Raw genomic sequence first — 18,224 nt, 5'->3', positions numbered from 1 at the left:
AAATTTTGTGCATACAAGTTATGCAAACAAAATTTGGCAGAAGTGTTAAACACAACACAACCTCAACAATCAAATAAACCATCTGAAGAGATCATAGTCCCCAAATCCATATAGAAGTTACAACATTACTCTAGACGAAAACATTGGTGCCAATTTCGGCTTTCAACGAGTAGATGACAAGGACAAAAGGCATTCAGTAATAATAATATTCTGTATTCAAATTTATTTCTCGACTCTGTTTAGAGATCTAACAAAAATACAATGTTACTCCAAATGGTAAATATTCACCTCATTGTAGGATCCCGTTGCTCGGATTCTATAATTTTATTAGCTTTATTTTGTAGAGTGGATGACATTAAGTCATAAATTCCGATTACAATTAAATAGATGATTTGTTTCAGTGACACGGCAACTTCAAAATATTAACAAACTAGATATTCTTCATTTCTACTTGTATCATCTGTGTGGTCCGTCCTTTTTTACCATAAATAATAATTATATACTGAATAGATATACTTATTAATAATCAATCAAAAAATTTAAATTCATAGCAAAATATCTCTCTTTCAGTTCTTTACTTTTGTATTAAAAGGAAACTTGATACTCAACCTCAATAGGTAATGCATCTGCAGCCAGTGCACGGTCATCAACAGCAAGAGGATTGGAACCATCTGCAGTCCCAAGTTCATGGATACCTGCCAGTAGAGGTCTCCACCTCCTCAAAATAGCAACGAATGGCGGCAAAATTGATTCAAGATACAACTTACGAAGAGGGGTTCTATCCCTTCCAACAGCATGCCACACCTGCAAGACAAGTTACATATTCAGACAAAAGTAAAGAACAAGACAGTTATACCTGGCAATTAAAGAACCATAAGATTTAGGCTTACTACTCACCTAGAAAAGGAATTAAGGAACCGTCAACTTGTAAGGCAAATACATATACATATTAAAAAATTGTTCAGAAGCCACCAAGACGAAAAACCAAATGCAATGGTACTAACCTCCGAGTATAGAACAGAGGAAGCAACCAGTACTCTCTGTCTCCGGGACTCTGAAACAGGCATGTTGAGGACAGGTGAAAGCACACTACGAGTACACAACAAGTTAGCTCTCTGGGTAAAAAAATGAGGTGGTCAAATTGACGTGCTAGTAAATATAATATGAAAGAGCTGCTCTGGGGAAGTGATGGTGATATTTAAAAAGTGTAAAGCAAATTTTATAAATAATGTACAACGTTTTGTATGTAAATGTAATCGAGAGAAATTTTGTTTGGAAAAATAAATGAGATTAGAATATTAGTAGAGTGTTCTGAACTACTGACATAAGGCTTAATATACAAGTCAACCATGAACTGAGCTGAGGCTTGCCAGAGTTTGAATCTTAGAATGGTAAAACTCAACTTCAACTCATTGACGAACATATAATTAAAAAAAGAGAATAAAGAACCAAAGATATATTCTAGGTAAGTTACTTAAGATATTAGGGTTCCTTATTCTCTTCAAACAAATTCCACTCATGTTAACATATAAAATATACCATGTATAGTGACATATTTGAAAACTACATATTTTAGCATCATCTCAGTATCTTATAAGAACACATTTAATAACTTGTGTCAAAATTAACAATACAATTAACATCAATTATCTATAAAATGAAGCATAAATTATTACTGCTTTGTCAAATTAAGAATCACCATGTGCCTCACATGGGTTTCCTCCTGCAATAAACTTGATTTTGTATTGATAAAATATTCATTTAAAATATAAATAATCTTTTTGATAAAAGTAAATGTGATATAGCTTTTCATACTCATAACTATATAAGTGTAAATGGCATGATATCTTTAATTGTACATTTATTGTATCTATAATACTGTTAGGGTCAGTTGTTGGCTTTTTTATATATTTTAGTTATACTAAATTGATTATTATGATACAATTAAAATACTGAATTAAAATGAGTACAAACTTTATACAAGGAAATAAATCTCCCAAAAAAATATGGAGCTAGTTGGAGAATTGAATAATGTAAGTCCTAGAAAATAACAATGTTAATGATACACGTCAGTGCATACAAAATTAAACTTCTAGTTTACTGCTTTTAGGGGAGACTGGGCTCTCTCTTTCTTTGGTGAGTTGCTTAAATTCAATATCAATACTTGTCTCAGTTATGTTTACTTAAGATTCTACGATGATAAACAATTTTCCTGTTTTGTTTGGGATGCATTTTTGTGGCACTAAAGACATCTTATAATAGGAGTTTCTTCAGAACTTTAATCATTATTTATTTTATAGAATTGGAGGTATACAATTATTTTAGGTTTTTATTGTATAATGGTGAAATAATATGGAATGGAGTATCTTCAGAACTTTAATTATCACTTATTTCACAAATTGGAGGTATACAATTATTTCAGATTTTTATTTTATGGTAATATAATATGGAATAAACAAAAACTGCAAAATGTCTTATATATTTTGAATTATATGAAGTATCACTGTTAATAATCTACAATATATTAGGGTGATGCTCAAATGATAACCACCTTATTAAGAGAACTCGGACTTAATCTCATCCATAGATCTATTTTAATTATTATTAATCTTGACCACACATTTTCCTTAGCCTTTTCTTACCCAATTACCTTCCCCTCTGCTGCTGCATCTAAGCAATACCTCTTTCTTATCTCCTCACACAAACATGTGTGTGTGCGTATACATAGATCCATACATGAACATATATAGTTGTGAATTTTTATACGACCATACATTCATCTCTACCACGGTCTACGACGACCATCATGGTCAACAACGAGCAACGCAATGTTCAGCTGCAGAACACTGTTGTATTTTACTACAAAAATCAAGTGAATTCTGTTGTGAGACCCTATTGTCTTTATTATCCCAGGGACAACAGTGTTCTGTAGCTGAACATTGCGAATAAGGAACCTGTATCTCATGTAAGTTCCCTAGAATAATAAAGACAATAGAGCTTCACAACAAAATTCACTTGATTTTTGTAGTAGAAATACAACAGTGTTTTCTGCAGCTGAACATTGTATTATATATACATTTCTAAACCTAGATACATGCCTGCACCTTTTTGCATCATTGTAAATGTTACATAAACACAATGTTTTGTATGTGCAGAACACTTGTTCAGCTACTGAACATGCAAAACATTTTTTCAACTACTGAACAAAGTGTTTTGCATAAAAATTACATTTAATTATAAAATGTTTGTTAAGTTTGCAGCTCAACTCGGTGTTTTCCATAAATAATGCATTCAATAGTTAATTTATGCTTACTGCAGAATTGAGTGTTTTCACATGCAAAACACTATATGTTTTGCTGAAAACGGTGGTTTGCATTAATAGTAAAATCAATAGTAAAGTTTTTGTTTGAACTTTTAGAAAGACTCCGAATTCAATTGTTAAAATATATCTATGATCATGATAGTTAACAAAACATGTTTTTGTTTATTTGTTTTCTTTTCATTAGTTGTTTTAGAGATGTTAGCTCTTGTACAATAATAACAAAGTAACTTGCCACAGGAAAAAAGTAGTGACAATGGCACTCGATAACATTAAAAAACATTTACACAAATATAAAAAAATCATTAATATTAATTTCAAATTACAAGTTAGAATATGTGTTACTACAGTTACCTACCTACTATCTTTAAATTTTACAAATGTTATAGGAAATTTCTACAAATCAAAATAATCTTTTTTAAGTTGTATTTAATTATTTATAAAATTTTTGAATCTATAACCATCATATTATAAAAAAATCTCATATTCATAATTCTCTTGAGAATATTAATATTTTCGCACATGCCACTAAATAGAAAAATATATCAAATTGTAGTTGAATTTTTTGAAGGCAAATTGTAGTTGAATTAAACAATGCATCATAATACTAAAAAGACCACAGTGACGATGATTCATAATATTTATATCTTTTTTTCTATTTTTTCTTTAAAATATTGTTTGCCTTCATTTAATATTTAAACTATTAAGATCTTGGCTTAATAATAAAAACATCCAAATAAGACGTTTATAGTAAATTAAGTCGGTTTTGAACTCATAAATTATATAAATTTAGATTAAACTAATTTTTACAAAAAATCATTATGATATTTTCCTTATAAATGGCTATTAAATATTAAAAAAAAAAATCATTTTTTAAAGAATTGTGTCTCTTACATGTCTATCATGTGAAATGTTAAGTAACCAATCTCAAAACCTTAAAGTGGTAGGAGAATGGCTCACCGGGAGCTTATATTATAATATTCTAATATTTTAAGAGATTTCTACAAATGTGAGACCATGTAAGGTTACATGAAGCACATAAAGAATGGCACCCAACTCCTGCGTTAGTTCAAATTAGAAAAAAAAAAAGATTAAAATACACCAACATTCACCCCTACCACGGAATCAATGGAATCACGGATCCCTCATTCTTTTCTTTGTACTCTTTAAATTGTTTTTCAATCCTTACATATGTAGATAGTTTTTTTATAATGGGGAGAAATTATTGAGTCTAATATAATTCAAATAAAAATCTGCAAATTTGTAGTACGAAATAGAAGTCTAGTTAACATCTGATAAAATCGTGGAAAATACGCAGGATTCTTTGAAAGACATATTTGAAGTGATAGGATTTTCTTGAGGAATGGTTATGAAATGGATTTGTGAATATGAAACCAAATATAGTACTATACACATACACATGTACAATTTTAAGGTCTATTGGCTTTTAATGAAGAGTACATATTACTTTATTGTAAATAAAAATGAATTTTGGACATACGTATTCTACAACAAAATAATTTATGAAAGAAGTCAAGTTATGAGGACCAACAAATAGAAGTAATAGTAATGAAGTACTAATATCCATTATTCTCTACATATGATATTAAGTTGTAACAACTAATAGGTAATTATATTATTAGGATAAGTGTTATAGAATTAGGAATAGTAGTTTACATTTACTAGGACTATGAAATAAGTTTTAAGATATTGATTATGATTAGATTCAATTTTAAATTTTAAATCCCAGGTAATGGTTGTGAATTTAAGTTTTAAATCAGTCAAGATTTAAGAATTATATTAAGATTTTGTACAATTTCTCAAATGAAAGCTTTTGCCTTCTTTATCTCACCTTAATTTTTCTAACAAATATGTCCTACTGCCATCATGAAGCCCGCATTCTTAACCCTTAATGTCTAAATAAGGGAAACTGAAGCAATTACCTCCATAATAGAGCTGATCGTGGAGTCCTTATTGACAGCCGAGCATTGCTATCGAGCGATGAATTGCTTCCAGATCGTTGATGGATGCCCTCAGATGAGCCATCTTCAATGCTTATATTTCTTTTTAAAATACTAGTTTCACCATCATCTTCTTCTCTCATCGAAACAAGTACCATCCGAAGCATGCATAAGAATGGCTGATCACTGTCTAATAATTGGTATAGCGCTGACATTCCTCCCATTCCAGTACCTGATCCACCACCAATGCCAAGCCCGCCACCAAGTCCAGATTCATCCAATAACAAAGCTTGTAACATGGCAACTGACTTCTTTATCAATGGAAGTTCAACCCAGTTTCCATTTTCATCTTTTTCCAAGGAAGAGCTCCAAGATTCCCAACCACTTCCCCCACCACCAAAGGTTGTTGCTGAAGGGAGGCCAACACCATACCATAATCGACTCCTGAACTTCCATCCCTCAGCTAAATCTATAGCACAGCTACCATATGACACGAAGGCACAGGATACAGATTGATAGGGTTCAGCTGCAGCTGCAGCAGTAAGTCGTTCCATCACTGCGGCTGAAATTTGCCCTTGGGAGTCAGCCATTGAAGTAAGTACCTGAATTAGTTTATGGGATATTTTAACACAGTAAATAAAATAAAATAGGTAAGAAAACTATACAAAATCAAAAGCGCCGGACATTTAACATAAGCTTGACATAATCTAAGAAAGATGGCGGTGTCTCTTTTCCAAAAAAAAAAGCTACATTGACAGGTCATTACAGTCCTCCCTTAAGCTTTCCTGCTACACATTTTATTAGATTTAAATATATTTGTACGATCAAAAGAATGGAAATCAATACCAAATAAAAATCCTCCCTTGCTTACAATCCTCCCTTGCGTATCTGGTACGCAAGGGTAAAATCTTCAAAACAACGAGGGAAGAAAGTAAATGAGACAAGAAAATGCAGAGATTCATCAGGCGCAAGGGTCAGAAAAGATATTTTTCTTTTACTTTTTCAAAAAATAAGGCTGCTACCATCAAGGTTGCTGTTGAACAATTCCATCCCATATTTATGTACTATAGCTATTTGTTATTTTGACCAAAAGCATTTTCTGACCACTGCATTGCCTTATTAAAATTTTAGGATCCGCCCCTAATATTCTTATTTCAAGAACTAAAGAAGCTGCACAGAATTTTTTATAAGCAAATGATAGGAAGTTGAGAACATACGTCAACCGAGAGCCCTCCAGAATCACGCAATGATGATCTTTGGCTCGATGCAGATAACTCTTTGTTGAAAGAAGCTCTACTAACAGCACTTCCTTCTGAATTTGCACATGCCATGGAAGTAGCGGTGGGATCCAAAAAACGGGAACTGCTATATAATTTACTTTGTAGTCGTAGATGATCTTCAACAAGCATCAAAACTACTATTGCATTTTCTACCAAAGCCACTGAAAGTTGAACTGCATTCTCTGCTTCGGCTTTAGAATCCATAGGTGACAAGCCTTCAGCCGCAACACCAGCAGCAGTGGAGGCAATAACTTGGGTCTGCAACAAAAGAAAGTGAGGCCAAGGATTTGTCACTATGATGTTTCTTTCAAAAAGGGATCCTTAAAAGTTCATCTAACTACGTAAGAACTAAGAAGATTAAAATTGAAAAAAACCATTTAATTATACTTATGAGGGAGGATCACTTAAACATGGAGCAAAATAAGAACGTAAAAATAAAGAGTGCTTATAGTTTTACAATCATGAGTCTTTTGATAGCTACAAAATGAGTCATAAATTCAGAAAATAATATCAACTGTTTTTTATTGGCAGAAGAATGCATAGGAAATAGAATACTAGTTTTCTTAATCAGTTCTACAACAATTTCCACAAATAATAGCCCATCTACGTTTATTCATTTGCTAAATGCGTAGTAAAGAACATTACAGGAGTAAGCTAAAATTTGTATTGGTAAATTATCCTTGTCCACTTGGAAAAAAAGGGATAACTCCCGTAATGAAGGGTGAGACTGAGGCCCCTTAAATATAGTAACGAGATAGACTCCTCTATGTTAAATGTCTAGCACAACTTGAAAACCTTTATTTCTTTGTCCGCAGTTTAATTTGAGCTGGAATCTATTAAATTGCTTTTTTTCCTGAAGCAGAAACAGATTCATATCTGCTGAATTTTTTCTAGTTATGTTTCCAACTATGATGAATCAACGTTATACCTGAACCTGCAGTTCTCTGGCAGAAAATTCAAGCAACTCCCCTAGGAGCCTTCGCTTGAAAATAGGTAGTGATTCTTCACGCCTTTAAAACGTGAACAAGATTGAAAAACACAGAATAAGTTGCTAAAATAATTATGTTAAAGAAATGGTAAGTACATGTATACCCAAAATTAATTAGCAATAAGAATAATAAATCTGAAACATTAATAAATTGACTACCAAGGAAACGTAAAGTAGAAACGTTAATAATATACATGCTCCCCAAGTTTGAGAATATATGATCAATTATGTATTGTCCAATTTATATTAAGAATTTCCAAACCTAGTGCACTTTTAAGTTAATTTTTTAAAAAAATGGTTCATAACACCTTATCATAATTATAGTTTTATTTGATAAGAAACTTTAAAATTAATTACAATGAACTCACATGCCCTCAAAAATAACAAAATACAACGAAATCACAAAAGACAATAGTGATAAAGTATGTTATGATATGAAAGGGCTATTTTAGCAAAAACTACAAAAATCTTTTTATATCTCCAGAAAAACAACAACATACACACACCCTTTACTATTATCCTCTCTTAAATGTGATCCCACTACAGATAAAAAGAATTCGTAAATCTAGATGCCAAAAACAGTACTTAACAGATTATACATCAAACAATCTGCAAAAAAAAAATTCAGCATTAGAAAAAATTTGACAAGCACCTGATCCGTTGGTCACCTGTACTACATCCCCCAACCATAGAAAGCCACTCAGCACAATGAATTGTAGCTTCAATATCCTGTCAAAGAAAATCATGGCTGCATAAGCAATGTGTGGAAAAACATGCATAGAAAGAAAATATTCAACAAACATATAATTAAGAGAAATTCACAATTTAAAGGACAGGTATCACCTAATTAGTTAGGCATGCTAAAATAAGTCTAAATGGGAACTTAAAACGCACTCATACTTGTCGGACAATAAAACAACATGACAACCCAAGGGGGCCAAACAATCCTAAGTCCTCGTGCACCTACTGGCGTGTGCCCACACGACGAAGCTTCGATTGTTGTGACATTTTTGGTGAAGGTAGAGCCGACATTGTTGGTGGGGGTGGTGTCTTCAAACTATGTGTGCATGTATACATATTTGATAAGTACATATAATTTGATATATGTGCATAATTATTATAGCTAACAAAGATGAGAAACTAGATGCAAAGAAAAAGTAAATTAATTTGTATATATTTGACATTATTATTTAGATTTAAAAGTAATTATAAATGATTAGATAATTTAGTTATATTAAGTAAATTTATTAGGAAGATTCTAGATTATTCAATTAGAATAATGGAAGGATTCGTTTCCTTAAATTAATTATATATTAGTAGAAACTTAGTATACCAAGGAAATTACTAGGCTCTCAAGTAGTTAAATATCTATACGAACTTTATAATCTTTAAATATTAGGGAGAGATAAATATGAATTGTTTTTTTAGATAAATATGAAGATTTATTTGTGACACCACTGAGTCGCGGAGATAAGGTAATTTAACCCTTCTTTTACCCTTTTCCCACCCGTCCTACATCACTAGAGTTCAGACTATGCAAGCTACTTATAAAACACAAAATTGTATGACTTGTGTCTTGAAAACTTCAGATACCTCCTTATATAACCACACAAGTTTGCACGATACTAAAAACTATTCTGGATTATATATATAATATTCTTACAAGAACTTAACATATTAATATCCAAGTCTTTGATTTGGAATACTACTAAAATACCTTCATTAAACATTAATACTACAATTTTCATTCATCCATTTTTAATGAAGTATGAAGCAAAAAGGTAGGAAATAAGAACCGACCTTCAATCCACCTCTCTGACTCATTGAATGCTCTATCATGATTATGAGTAAAATTGTGTAAGTAATTGAAATGTTAATTACTCTATTTAATTGCATCCAACAAAAGCAGTAGTTCAGAGGATAAATAATAGAATTAAGGCCCCAAATGTCACTTTCTGGAGTCAAAAGGCCCTCAATGTCACTTTTTGTATTTTTGGCCCCAAATGTCACTTGAAAACGGCGTTTCGGGTGAAGTTTTTAAAAATAGACGAAAAACGCAGTCTCGTGTTGAGTTTTTCTATAACAAATTTTTTTTATTTTTTTTAAATAAAAGGAAAACGCAGTTTCGTTTCGTGTTTTTCTTGAAAAACGTGGTTTCAAACCGAGTTTTTGCTGAAAATGCAATTTCAGAATTTTTTTCGGTAAAAAACGCAGTCTCGTCTTGAGTTTATGGATATAAAAACGGCGTTTCAAAATGAGTTTTTCGTAAAAACGCAGTTTCAAACCGAGTTTTTCTCAGGATGCAAAAAAAAAAAAAATCAGAACGCAGATCCAAAATGAGTTAATATGAGAAACTCATCCTGAGATTGCGTTTTGCCCCCATAAACACGAATTGAAGTTGCGTTTTCAAATTTTTTTTTTGAAAAAAAATTGAAAACAGAACACGAAATCGCGTTTTTCATTAATAACAAAAACTTCACTTGAAACTACGTTTTGGAGTGACATTTGGGGCCAATTATTCAGAAAGTGACAATGAGGGTCATTTGAATACAAAAAGTGACATTTGGGGCCAACACCCTAAATAATATACATGAACCAAAGAAATAGACATTTACTAAGTATTAACCAACCTTCCATCCATCTTTCTGACGCATTGAATGCTCTAACATGATTGTGAGAAAATTGTGTACGAGGTCTTCTATGTCTCTGGAGTCCTCACAATTTGTACCTGTCCCCGCCTGCATGCAAAATTTATACAATAAAAACACCTAACACCTGATTACATGTAAATACGTTCCATGAATTTGAACCACCTAGGCTACAATTTAACTATCGTCCGTACTCCATAGAAAACTGAAAATTGAAAAGATGAAAGACAGCAGAGGGTATGAGGCATAAGAGGCAAGGTATTACCTCGTAATTAGATATAAGAACCTCCAAAATCCATTCAGGCCATTCCTCCATTTGAGTAAGACTGTTCCTATTTTCATGATGACTACAAGCCAAAAACAGAAGATCCTGCAGTAAATCGAGAAAAAATTAAAAAATTAGAATGAATTTTATAATAATATGCATTTAGCATTAACGAATCTAACTGGCTGGAACTGTAACGATACAAGGCACCAAGTCTTGAGAACGGTAAGGCCACGCATATTAACTAGATATCAGTACATCAGTTTTAGTAATGATGCTATATACCATACAATGATTACCGAAAAAGCTCAACATGAAAACCTTAAATGATAAAAAGAGATTGAAAACCCATTATTCGACTATCCTTCAAATTATCTTTGTCTACTAAAAAAAATCAGAATATAAACATACTTGTAATTTAGTTTCTTGCTACACCACATAGCGACTTAGGAGGTAGACCAGTGGTCCCACTCGGCCACTCCAATTAATATCTAATACACGGCGCCAATTATAAGACTAAAACTGGGACAAGGACTTCCTTGATCAAGATTTACATCCACGCTTGCTTCTAGAGCAAAGGCGTAGCAAAAGAACACATAAATTTTCTACAAGTGCCACTTGCTAGACACACATAATTTGCATCTTCCTTGCTGGAACTGTGTAATCAGGCACATAAAATATCACTATCCTACAGTTAGCCTATTTTGAGCATAGAAGCAGACACTATTTTATGAGGATTTTACATATCATAAAAATAGCCAAAATATCACAGGATGGGAACCGAAGATACTTTCCTGAAGATTCTCGACAAAAAAGAAAATCTATTCATAATTATATTGGTCCCAGTAATAATCAACAAAAAAAATCTGACTATATTGCAGAAAATGAATAACTAATATAAATATGTGTGGTCTTACCTTTCTCAAGACTTGGTGCCTTGTATCGTTTCAGAACATGAATAAAAAAATCTAGTCAGAACATGAATTTAAAATTCTGAAAAGATTTTGAATGATAAGATGACTACAGGCATATTTGTTAGGCCGTTGACAAATAACTGCCTACTAGTAGGAAATTTATAAGTAACTTGGATTTTGGGGACAAGTTGGTCAACTGGCCAAGTGAGGCATCGACTAGTTAACTGATTTTGCAATTCGGCGATTTAGTCACACCACTTAAAACATAAACTGGCCTGAAACTGAATCGGGTGAAACATTTAGCCATTTGGACAATTGATTCAACCCTAAACAGAATTACCCTCTGTTACCTGCACGGTTCTGCAACTGAATATAATGCAAATGTATAATAAACAGATACAAAGAGAGATGCGGTTTATAAACCAATCATAGATTGAGCTCTTCTGAATAATGGAAGACAATTTGACCACATAGTATTTTACATAAATTACCTGTAAAGCTCGACTTTGCAATCCCTTGGGAGCATGAGGAAGTGAACGCAAAAGTACCAACAGCATTTGCAGCTGCTCAAACCGGTGACCAGAATCATAGAAGTTCATCGCATCTTCAGTTGATGACATATTTATCTGAAATGCAAAAACTTAATGCTCACAAATTGATAAAAACACTCCATGCATGGAGAGAGAAATGATTCCTGCATATATAAATACAGAATATACAACTCTAATGGTGGGATGAAAATTCGGTAATTTAATTGTTAAATACCCTATACTTGTCTAATACCTCTTAACACCTTCCTATATTCTGGTGGCAATTTGACTGGAAAAAGTCTGATGAGGACCAACATGGTGCGAAGAGTTTTTACCTGGTGGCATAGGGGATTGGTGGGAAAGAAAAAGATGAAGCGGAGATGGGATTTTGGCTTTACATAGGATGGTCCGGTAGAATAGTTTAGGCAGTTTATATATAAGATACTTATTAGTTATTTTGTTAGGTTTTGGTCATTTTGGAGTTCTGTAATGGTCAAGTGATCTTTTATTTTCAGGGAATTATGTAGTTTTTTAATTTAATTCATTCTCTTCATAGTCGCACACAATGGTACATCCGTACATGTGTCTCATTTGAATATGTTCAACGTATCCAAGTAGCTTAAATGTTTCTAGCTTCATTACACAGTATGCTTGAGCAGGATTTCACATTAGCTAGATGACGCAGAAACCCTAACTTATGCTACATGTCTACCACTAACACGGGAAATACAGAGTTCAGAAAAGCAGGAATAAGTTCCACATACCGATGCACCTAATAAAGCTGTATAAACCTTGCTAGTCATAAGCCTGTTTGGTGCAGCTTGGAAAGCTTTTTGTAGGGAAAAATAAAGAAGGGAAACCTTGTCATCAAACATGGTACCACCCTCTTGAAGCAAACCAAGAGGGTTTCCTGTCACATCCGGAGTAGCATTCGAATTAAATTTCAGATGTCCTGATATAACTAATGCACCTAACAGGCCGATAATAGCAACAAGGATACCATCCCCATTTTCAAAGTTGTAGGCATTATTTCTTGCATTTTCACCACTTATTGAGAAATGTATATCCCCAAGATTTCTAGCAAAAGACTTCTCAGAAGCAGATGTCATCCTTTCAATATTTGAGGTTACACCAATGGTAATTGGATTGCTACCCTTGCTTCCAGACTCAGTTTCAATTGATCCTTCTTCCAAAGCTAGTGACGTCTCCTCAATGTTAACGCTGTGATAAATTTCTAGAACTTCATCATCATTATTCTGTTCCGACGTGTGGACAACTAACTCTGTTGACTTCGCAACTGAAGGGTCAAAACTGTTGTCTCCAGCTTTTGCTTCACGCTGCAACAGAACAAGAAGCGATTCTATGCCACCAGATGATGCGAAGGCCTCTGCAAATGTTTGAGCCCTGGAAGTATTCGGCTGTACCACTAACCTGTGTATCAAGTGCAAAACCCTTGCTACCTGGAGTGGACAATCCCAATATACACGTCAGACAAAAGAAAAATCGTACATAAATACATCATAGCGGATAAAGCTTGTCGAGCTGCCACAGTCCAACGTGTAAAAAGCTAGGGGTGAAAAACAAATCAAAAAATGATCCTAGGGTTTCCAGTACAGCACATGTCATTGTGCCTTGATCCAAAAATGAAAAATTAACAACTGATTAAACATCACCTCGATCAGCTTAAATATATCATTTGTATGTGCCTATAAGATACATATTATATTGTATGTCGTTAAAGTTCATGCTGATTGTATTTCTTTCAGAAATTATTACTAACATGAGATGCTCATAATATTCTATCCAGTAACTCAGCTAGAACAATTTGTACAAGATTTCTTATCTGGTTCCGTTTTGGCCTGCCAATCCGATCATCATTTTACATTTTTACTTTTACTAATTATTTGGTGTGACAGACCAGATATACTTTAATAAATAATAAGGATAAAGTTATGCCTGATTTGGTTGCGGACAATCGACCATGAATCCGAGTAAACAACGAACATCATCAACAGCCGAGGATGGAGGAGCTGCAACTACTAGGAGTTCAATGACAACCATAAGTTCATCAACTAAAGCATTAACCTCGCCAAGAGGGCGAACTGACTCTTGTAGAGAAAATGTATTTATTGAATCTTTTTCACGGATGGTCCAATAACATTTCCTGCAGCCATCAAGAAGCATCTGAACGGCATTAGCATCTCGCATTACAGATGACTCGGTGAAAACCATATCGGCAAGAGATGCTAAGAGCTTCTTTTGCAGTCCATAGCTGCATAAGCTCCAAATTTTCAGATCTAATAATAATGTACTAAACAGCTGGACTTTGAGTGAATGATTTAATTTTTGCGATTGGCACAAAATAACAATTGCTGCAACAAGATCCTCATCTGCCACTCCATGATTTGTTTCATCAAGGGAAGACAGAGTTTGTAGAAGATAATCTAAAATTCTAGACAAAACCTCGGGCCCTCTTGTACGACACAACTCCTCATTGTTACCAGGGTGTTGAATAGCCATTGAAATTATTCTAAATATAGGAGCAGCAAGAGCAGTTGTGGCCACTGACAACGACATCTTTCCCTGTAGAGGTTCTAAAGTAGTTTCATGAACATGACTTACTACCAGTGGAAGTAAGGACATAGGTCCTCCATAGGCCAATCCCCAGAAGGCCTCTGCAGGTCGCATTCTTGTAGCAACATGTACTTGTCCCAGAACCTCTGCTGGTCTTCGGAGCATGCCTGCAAAGACAAAATCAGTATTAAGATTGACATGAAAAATTGGTAATAACATACTCACTTCTAGCCAGAAAACTTCCGAGCTAGCTTGTATTGAAGGATTAAAACCAAAGAGCAGACCGTGAAACAATCAATAGCATTTCATAGATAAGAGTCGCATGTTTAAATATAAAGAAGAGAAATACAAGATTGATCACACTAAGATTTAGAAACATGAACAAATAATTTTACATAGGTGAAGTATTTAAGTGACATAAAACGCAACAACTATCGAAAAAAGTTTCTTACTATTATAAAAGTATCTATACCATTTAAGAGATACAGAACCAATCCATAAGACTACTCCATTTTAAGGTTGTTTTGGGTTTTCTGACATAGGGCAAGAAGCGTAGTGATTACACTAAGTTTATTGTTTTTACTCTTTAATTCGATTTTTAACCTTTAGATATCAGTAATGAAGAAAAACACAAGTAATGGCATACTCTAAAATTAAGTTATCAATTACACCTTCAGAAGCAAATTGCTAGTAGGATGGAATTCTAAACAAAGCCCAAAAGAAGCACCTAAATTATGAAGACAGGGACATTTAAAAAATCTGAGTGGGGTTACAACAGGGCCCTATGTTGGAAATAGAATTTTCAGTTTCAACTTACCACTTAATTCCTTGCTAAAGAACATTGAGGCTTAATGCTAATTTTACTTTTGCGCAATTGAGGGAAAAAGAATGCTGACCTGTAGCACCAGAAGGGGAGGCATCTGAACAGAACCTCCCACTAAGTAAACTAGGATGGTAAAGCAGGTGAAGTGATTCCGCAATTTCTGCATCAAGTAGTGCACTTTCTTCTGCCTTACTTTGAACATAGTTGTCTGCTGCAAGCCATGGTAACCCTGCCCCGCTGCCAAAAGAAGGAAGTGCATCCCCTCCTCTAGCAGCTAATCGTGCTATTTTTTCTGGACCAATTGATTCCTTAAAAATATATACAGGTCCCACCTCAGCAAACAAAGGACATTGACGACGACGGCGCTGCAGACCAGCCATTGTTGGTGGTGGATTAGTCCCAATACAGCAAAATGCAAGTGGCTTGGATATTCTGGGAAAATCAAATGGGCGACATTCATACAAGGATCCGTTTATATACAACCTAAGCTCACTCACTGCTTTCCCAAGTAACCCTTGCTTGCAAGTATGCTCCAGACAGATAAAATACCAACACTGCGGCTTGAAAGCATGAGTAAAATGTAACGAAGTCTTTTTTCCCTTCCCACTACTACTTTCAACCACTAAAAATTGAGCATGAAAGTAAGCCTCCATACCCTGATTATCAGCAGATAAGAAGCTGAATAATCGAGGCATGTGGGCTGTGCCTTCGCCAGCTAGTGCACTAGCTGCGGCAGCAGCAGACATGGCAGATGATTTTCCTGATTTAGCTGCGGCAGCTGCAGCTATTGCAGCCGCAGCCGTGGCTGCATTCAGAGTATCTGCAAATGACTCAATGTAGATCCATGTTGCAAAAGTATATCCATTAATGAATGGCCAGCGGCTTTCTCCTGGACCTAGCAATCCAGAACTTTCACCATCAAACTCAAATGTACACGCCGGACCTGCTGACTCTTTTCCACCCATGGCTTTCTCCAATGAGAACATTAAATGACCCGCCCATTTAGTAGTGAGTGTTTTTGAGATCACTCCAAACCACCTATGCAGATCAATCACACTGAGAGAATGTCCAGCCAAGTACTGGATGCAGTAGCATAGAGGAACACCATCCCATGACGGTTTCTCCGATACACCCACTTCCTGAACAAAAATAATCTCAGCAGAATGCAGAAGAACTCCCAGTAGACCAGCAGCAGAGCACATTGCCCTGTTCCGGGTGCAAGCCCGTAATATGGCAAGCAATCCTCTAACCATCCGAGTCCTGGCTGACATGAAGTCTTCATGCTCCTCTTGACATGGAAGCCAAGGAATTAGCTCCCCTGCGACTATAGCAGCCCTCGAGTTCAGCATCACACTAGGAGGATTGTCGGCCTCATCCTCTTCAAAAGATTCAACACCTCCCATTGTACCAAGGAGCGAATCAACTACCAAGAAAGCAACAGTTTCTGCCTGCTCCTCTCCATTCCCAAAAGGCTCCACACCGCTCACAATACGCTTCAATTTATCTATGCTTTCAGGTTTCCCCATTATAGCAGAATCTATTAAATGCAAGAGCTCTGGAGACACGTTTGGCACAGAAGCCCTTGACTTGGACTTCTGCGGTGAAGTAAGAGGTGAGTGACCACCCCCAGACAATTCCATTGCAGAATCAAGACTAGATGAAGAAGCGTTCTGTCCCACATCATCAACAGATTGTCTATCAGGCTCAGGAACTGGATCATGATCAAAACCAGGACTTGACAAAGAACTAAACCCTGACGCAACTTTCTCAAACGAATATTCAGATGCTTCATAGTTACCACCTGATAATCGTCTAATATCACCCGTCTGCACTCCATCTTTCAAAGATACTTGCTCAAACAAATCACCATCAACATCTGTGCTTACGCTCTCAACCCCTAGCAAATCCCCATTACTACCTAAATCCACTGAACTAAGATTTTCTACTGTACCATCTAAAATCTCACATTCATCATCAATTTCCGAACCCTTTACCAAACCATTGTTATTCTCTACTCCCCCATCTCCCTCCATTGCAAAACCTCATGCAAACAACTTATATCATATACTTCCTGAAAACCAACTACAATGTAAGCTCTCTAATAACCCAACAAACAAAATCGCAAAGAAAAAAAAACCACTGGTCCATTAGTACTTACAAATCCCACTTGACATAACATTCATTAACTTCATTAGACTAACAAATTAAACTTCATTATCAAAATTAAATCAAATCTTTACCTACCCATTAACTCAAATCAAGTAAAATCAAAACCCAAACCGTAAAAAGAGTGAATTTGCATTGAATAACAGATCTAACTATCAAGATCACACAGTTACAAAAAAATAGTCTTTGAAAATTCAAGAAACAGTCAAAAAGGGGAGCTTAGATACATACAAATAACAAGTGAAAACGCAAATGTAGTAGAAAGGGGTTAGTTGAAAAAAGAGTACCTTGGGGGATCTGGAATGCTTGTTGTTGCTTCGATTGAAGTATGATGCAGTAGGTGTGAAATTAGAATTTACAGCCCAAATAAATTTGAAGCAACAAGCTAAAATAAAAGAGAAAATAGTATATAGCAATAGCAGTAATAATAGTTGTAGACTTGTAGTAGAAATAAAAGGCCTAAAAAATTCTTTGACAAACAAAAAATTAGAGGGCTAAAAATAATTTAAAGAGTCGATCATGGGGGTGGGTTTGTGGGTAAAATAATACTACTCCTCCCCTGCAAAAAATCATGCACTTAAATGAATTATAAATTATTAAAAATACTATTTTTTTATATTTTTTACGACTTTATTATTTCTTAAAATACGTACAAAAACGGTATGTAACCTGCAATCAAATATACAGGAATTTGTTAGAATTTGTTCTCTATTGCATTTAAGATTGCACTTACCATTATTGAGCAACGTATTATAC

The 18,224-nt window shown here is 34.6% G+C and overlaps 1 protein-coding gene across 1 annotated transcript in view; it reads right to left on the bottom strand.

Annotated features, from left to right (window-relative positions):
* LOC141724148 (BEACH domain-containing protein C2-like) overlaps window positions 1–17,908 on the bottom strand; it is a 41,387-nt gene extending 23,479 nt beyond the window's left edge. The window contains exons 1-13 of the mRNA XM_074526154.1: window positions 17,756–17,908; window positions 15,376–17,373; window positions 13,862–14,646; window positions 12,670–13,365; window positions 11,867–12,001; window positions 10,462–10,566; window positions 10,179–10,286; window positions 8,201–8,277; window positions 7,489–7,570; window positions 6,498–6,818; window positions 5,263–5,882; window positions 1,005–1,089; window positions 610–804 (exon numbers count right to left, since the gene is read on the bottom strand). Of these exons, the coding sequence (XP_074382255.1) occupies window positions 610–804; window positions 1,005–1,089; window positions 5,263–5,882; window positions 6,498–6,818; window positions 7,489–7,570; window positions 8,201–8,277; window positions 10,179–10,286; window positions 10,462–10,566; window positions 11,867–12,001; window positions 12,670–13,365; window positions 13,862–14,646; window positions 15,376–17,335 (5,169 nt within the window). The 5' untranslated portion in view covers window positions 17,336–17,373; window positions 17,756–17,908. The remainder of the gene's footprint in view (window positions 1–609; window positions 805–1,004; window positions 1,090–5,262; window positions 5,883–6,497; window positions 6,819–7,488; window positions 7,571–8,200; window positions 8,278–10,178; window positions 10,287–10,461; window positions 10,567–11,866; window positions 12,002–12,669; window positions 13,366–13,861; window positions 14,647–15,375; window positions 17,374–17,755) is intronic.
* Window positions 17,909–18,224: the final 316 nt, after the last annotated feature.

The sequence above is a fragment of the Apium graveolens genome, chromosome 5 (genome assembly GCF_009905375.1).
Source record: "Apium graveolens cultivar Ventura chromosome 5, ASM990537v1, whole genome shotgun sequence".
Taxonomy (NCBI): domain Eukaryota; kingdom Viridiplantae; phylum Streptophyta; class Magnoliopsida; order Apiales; family Apiaceae; genus Apium; species Apium graveolens.
The sequence above is the reverse complement of the archived record's forward strand: the minus strand, read 5'-3'. Positions and strand labels throughout refer to the sequence as shown.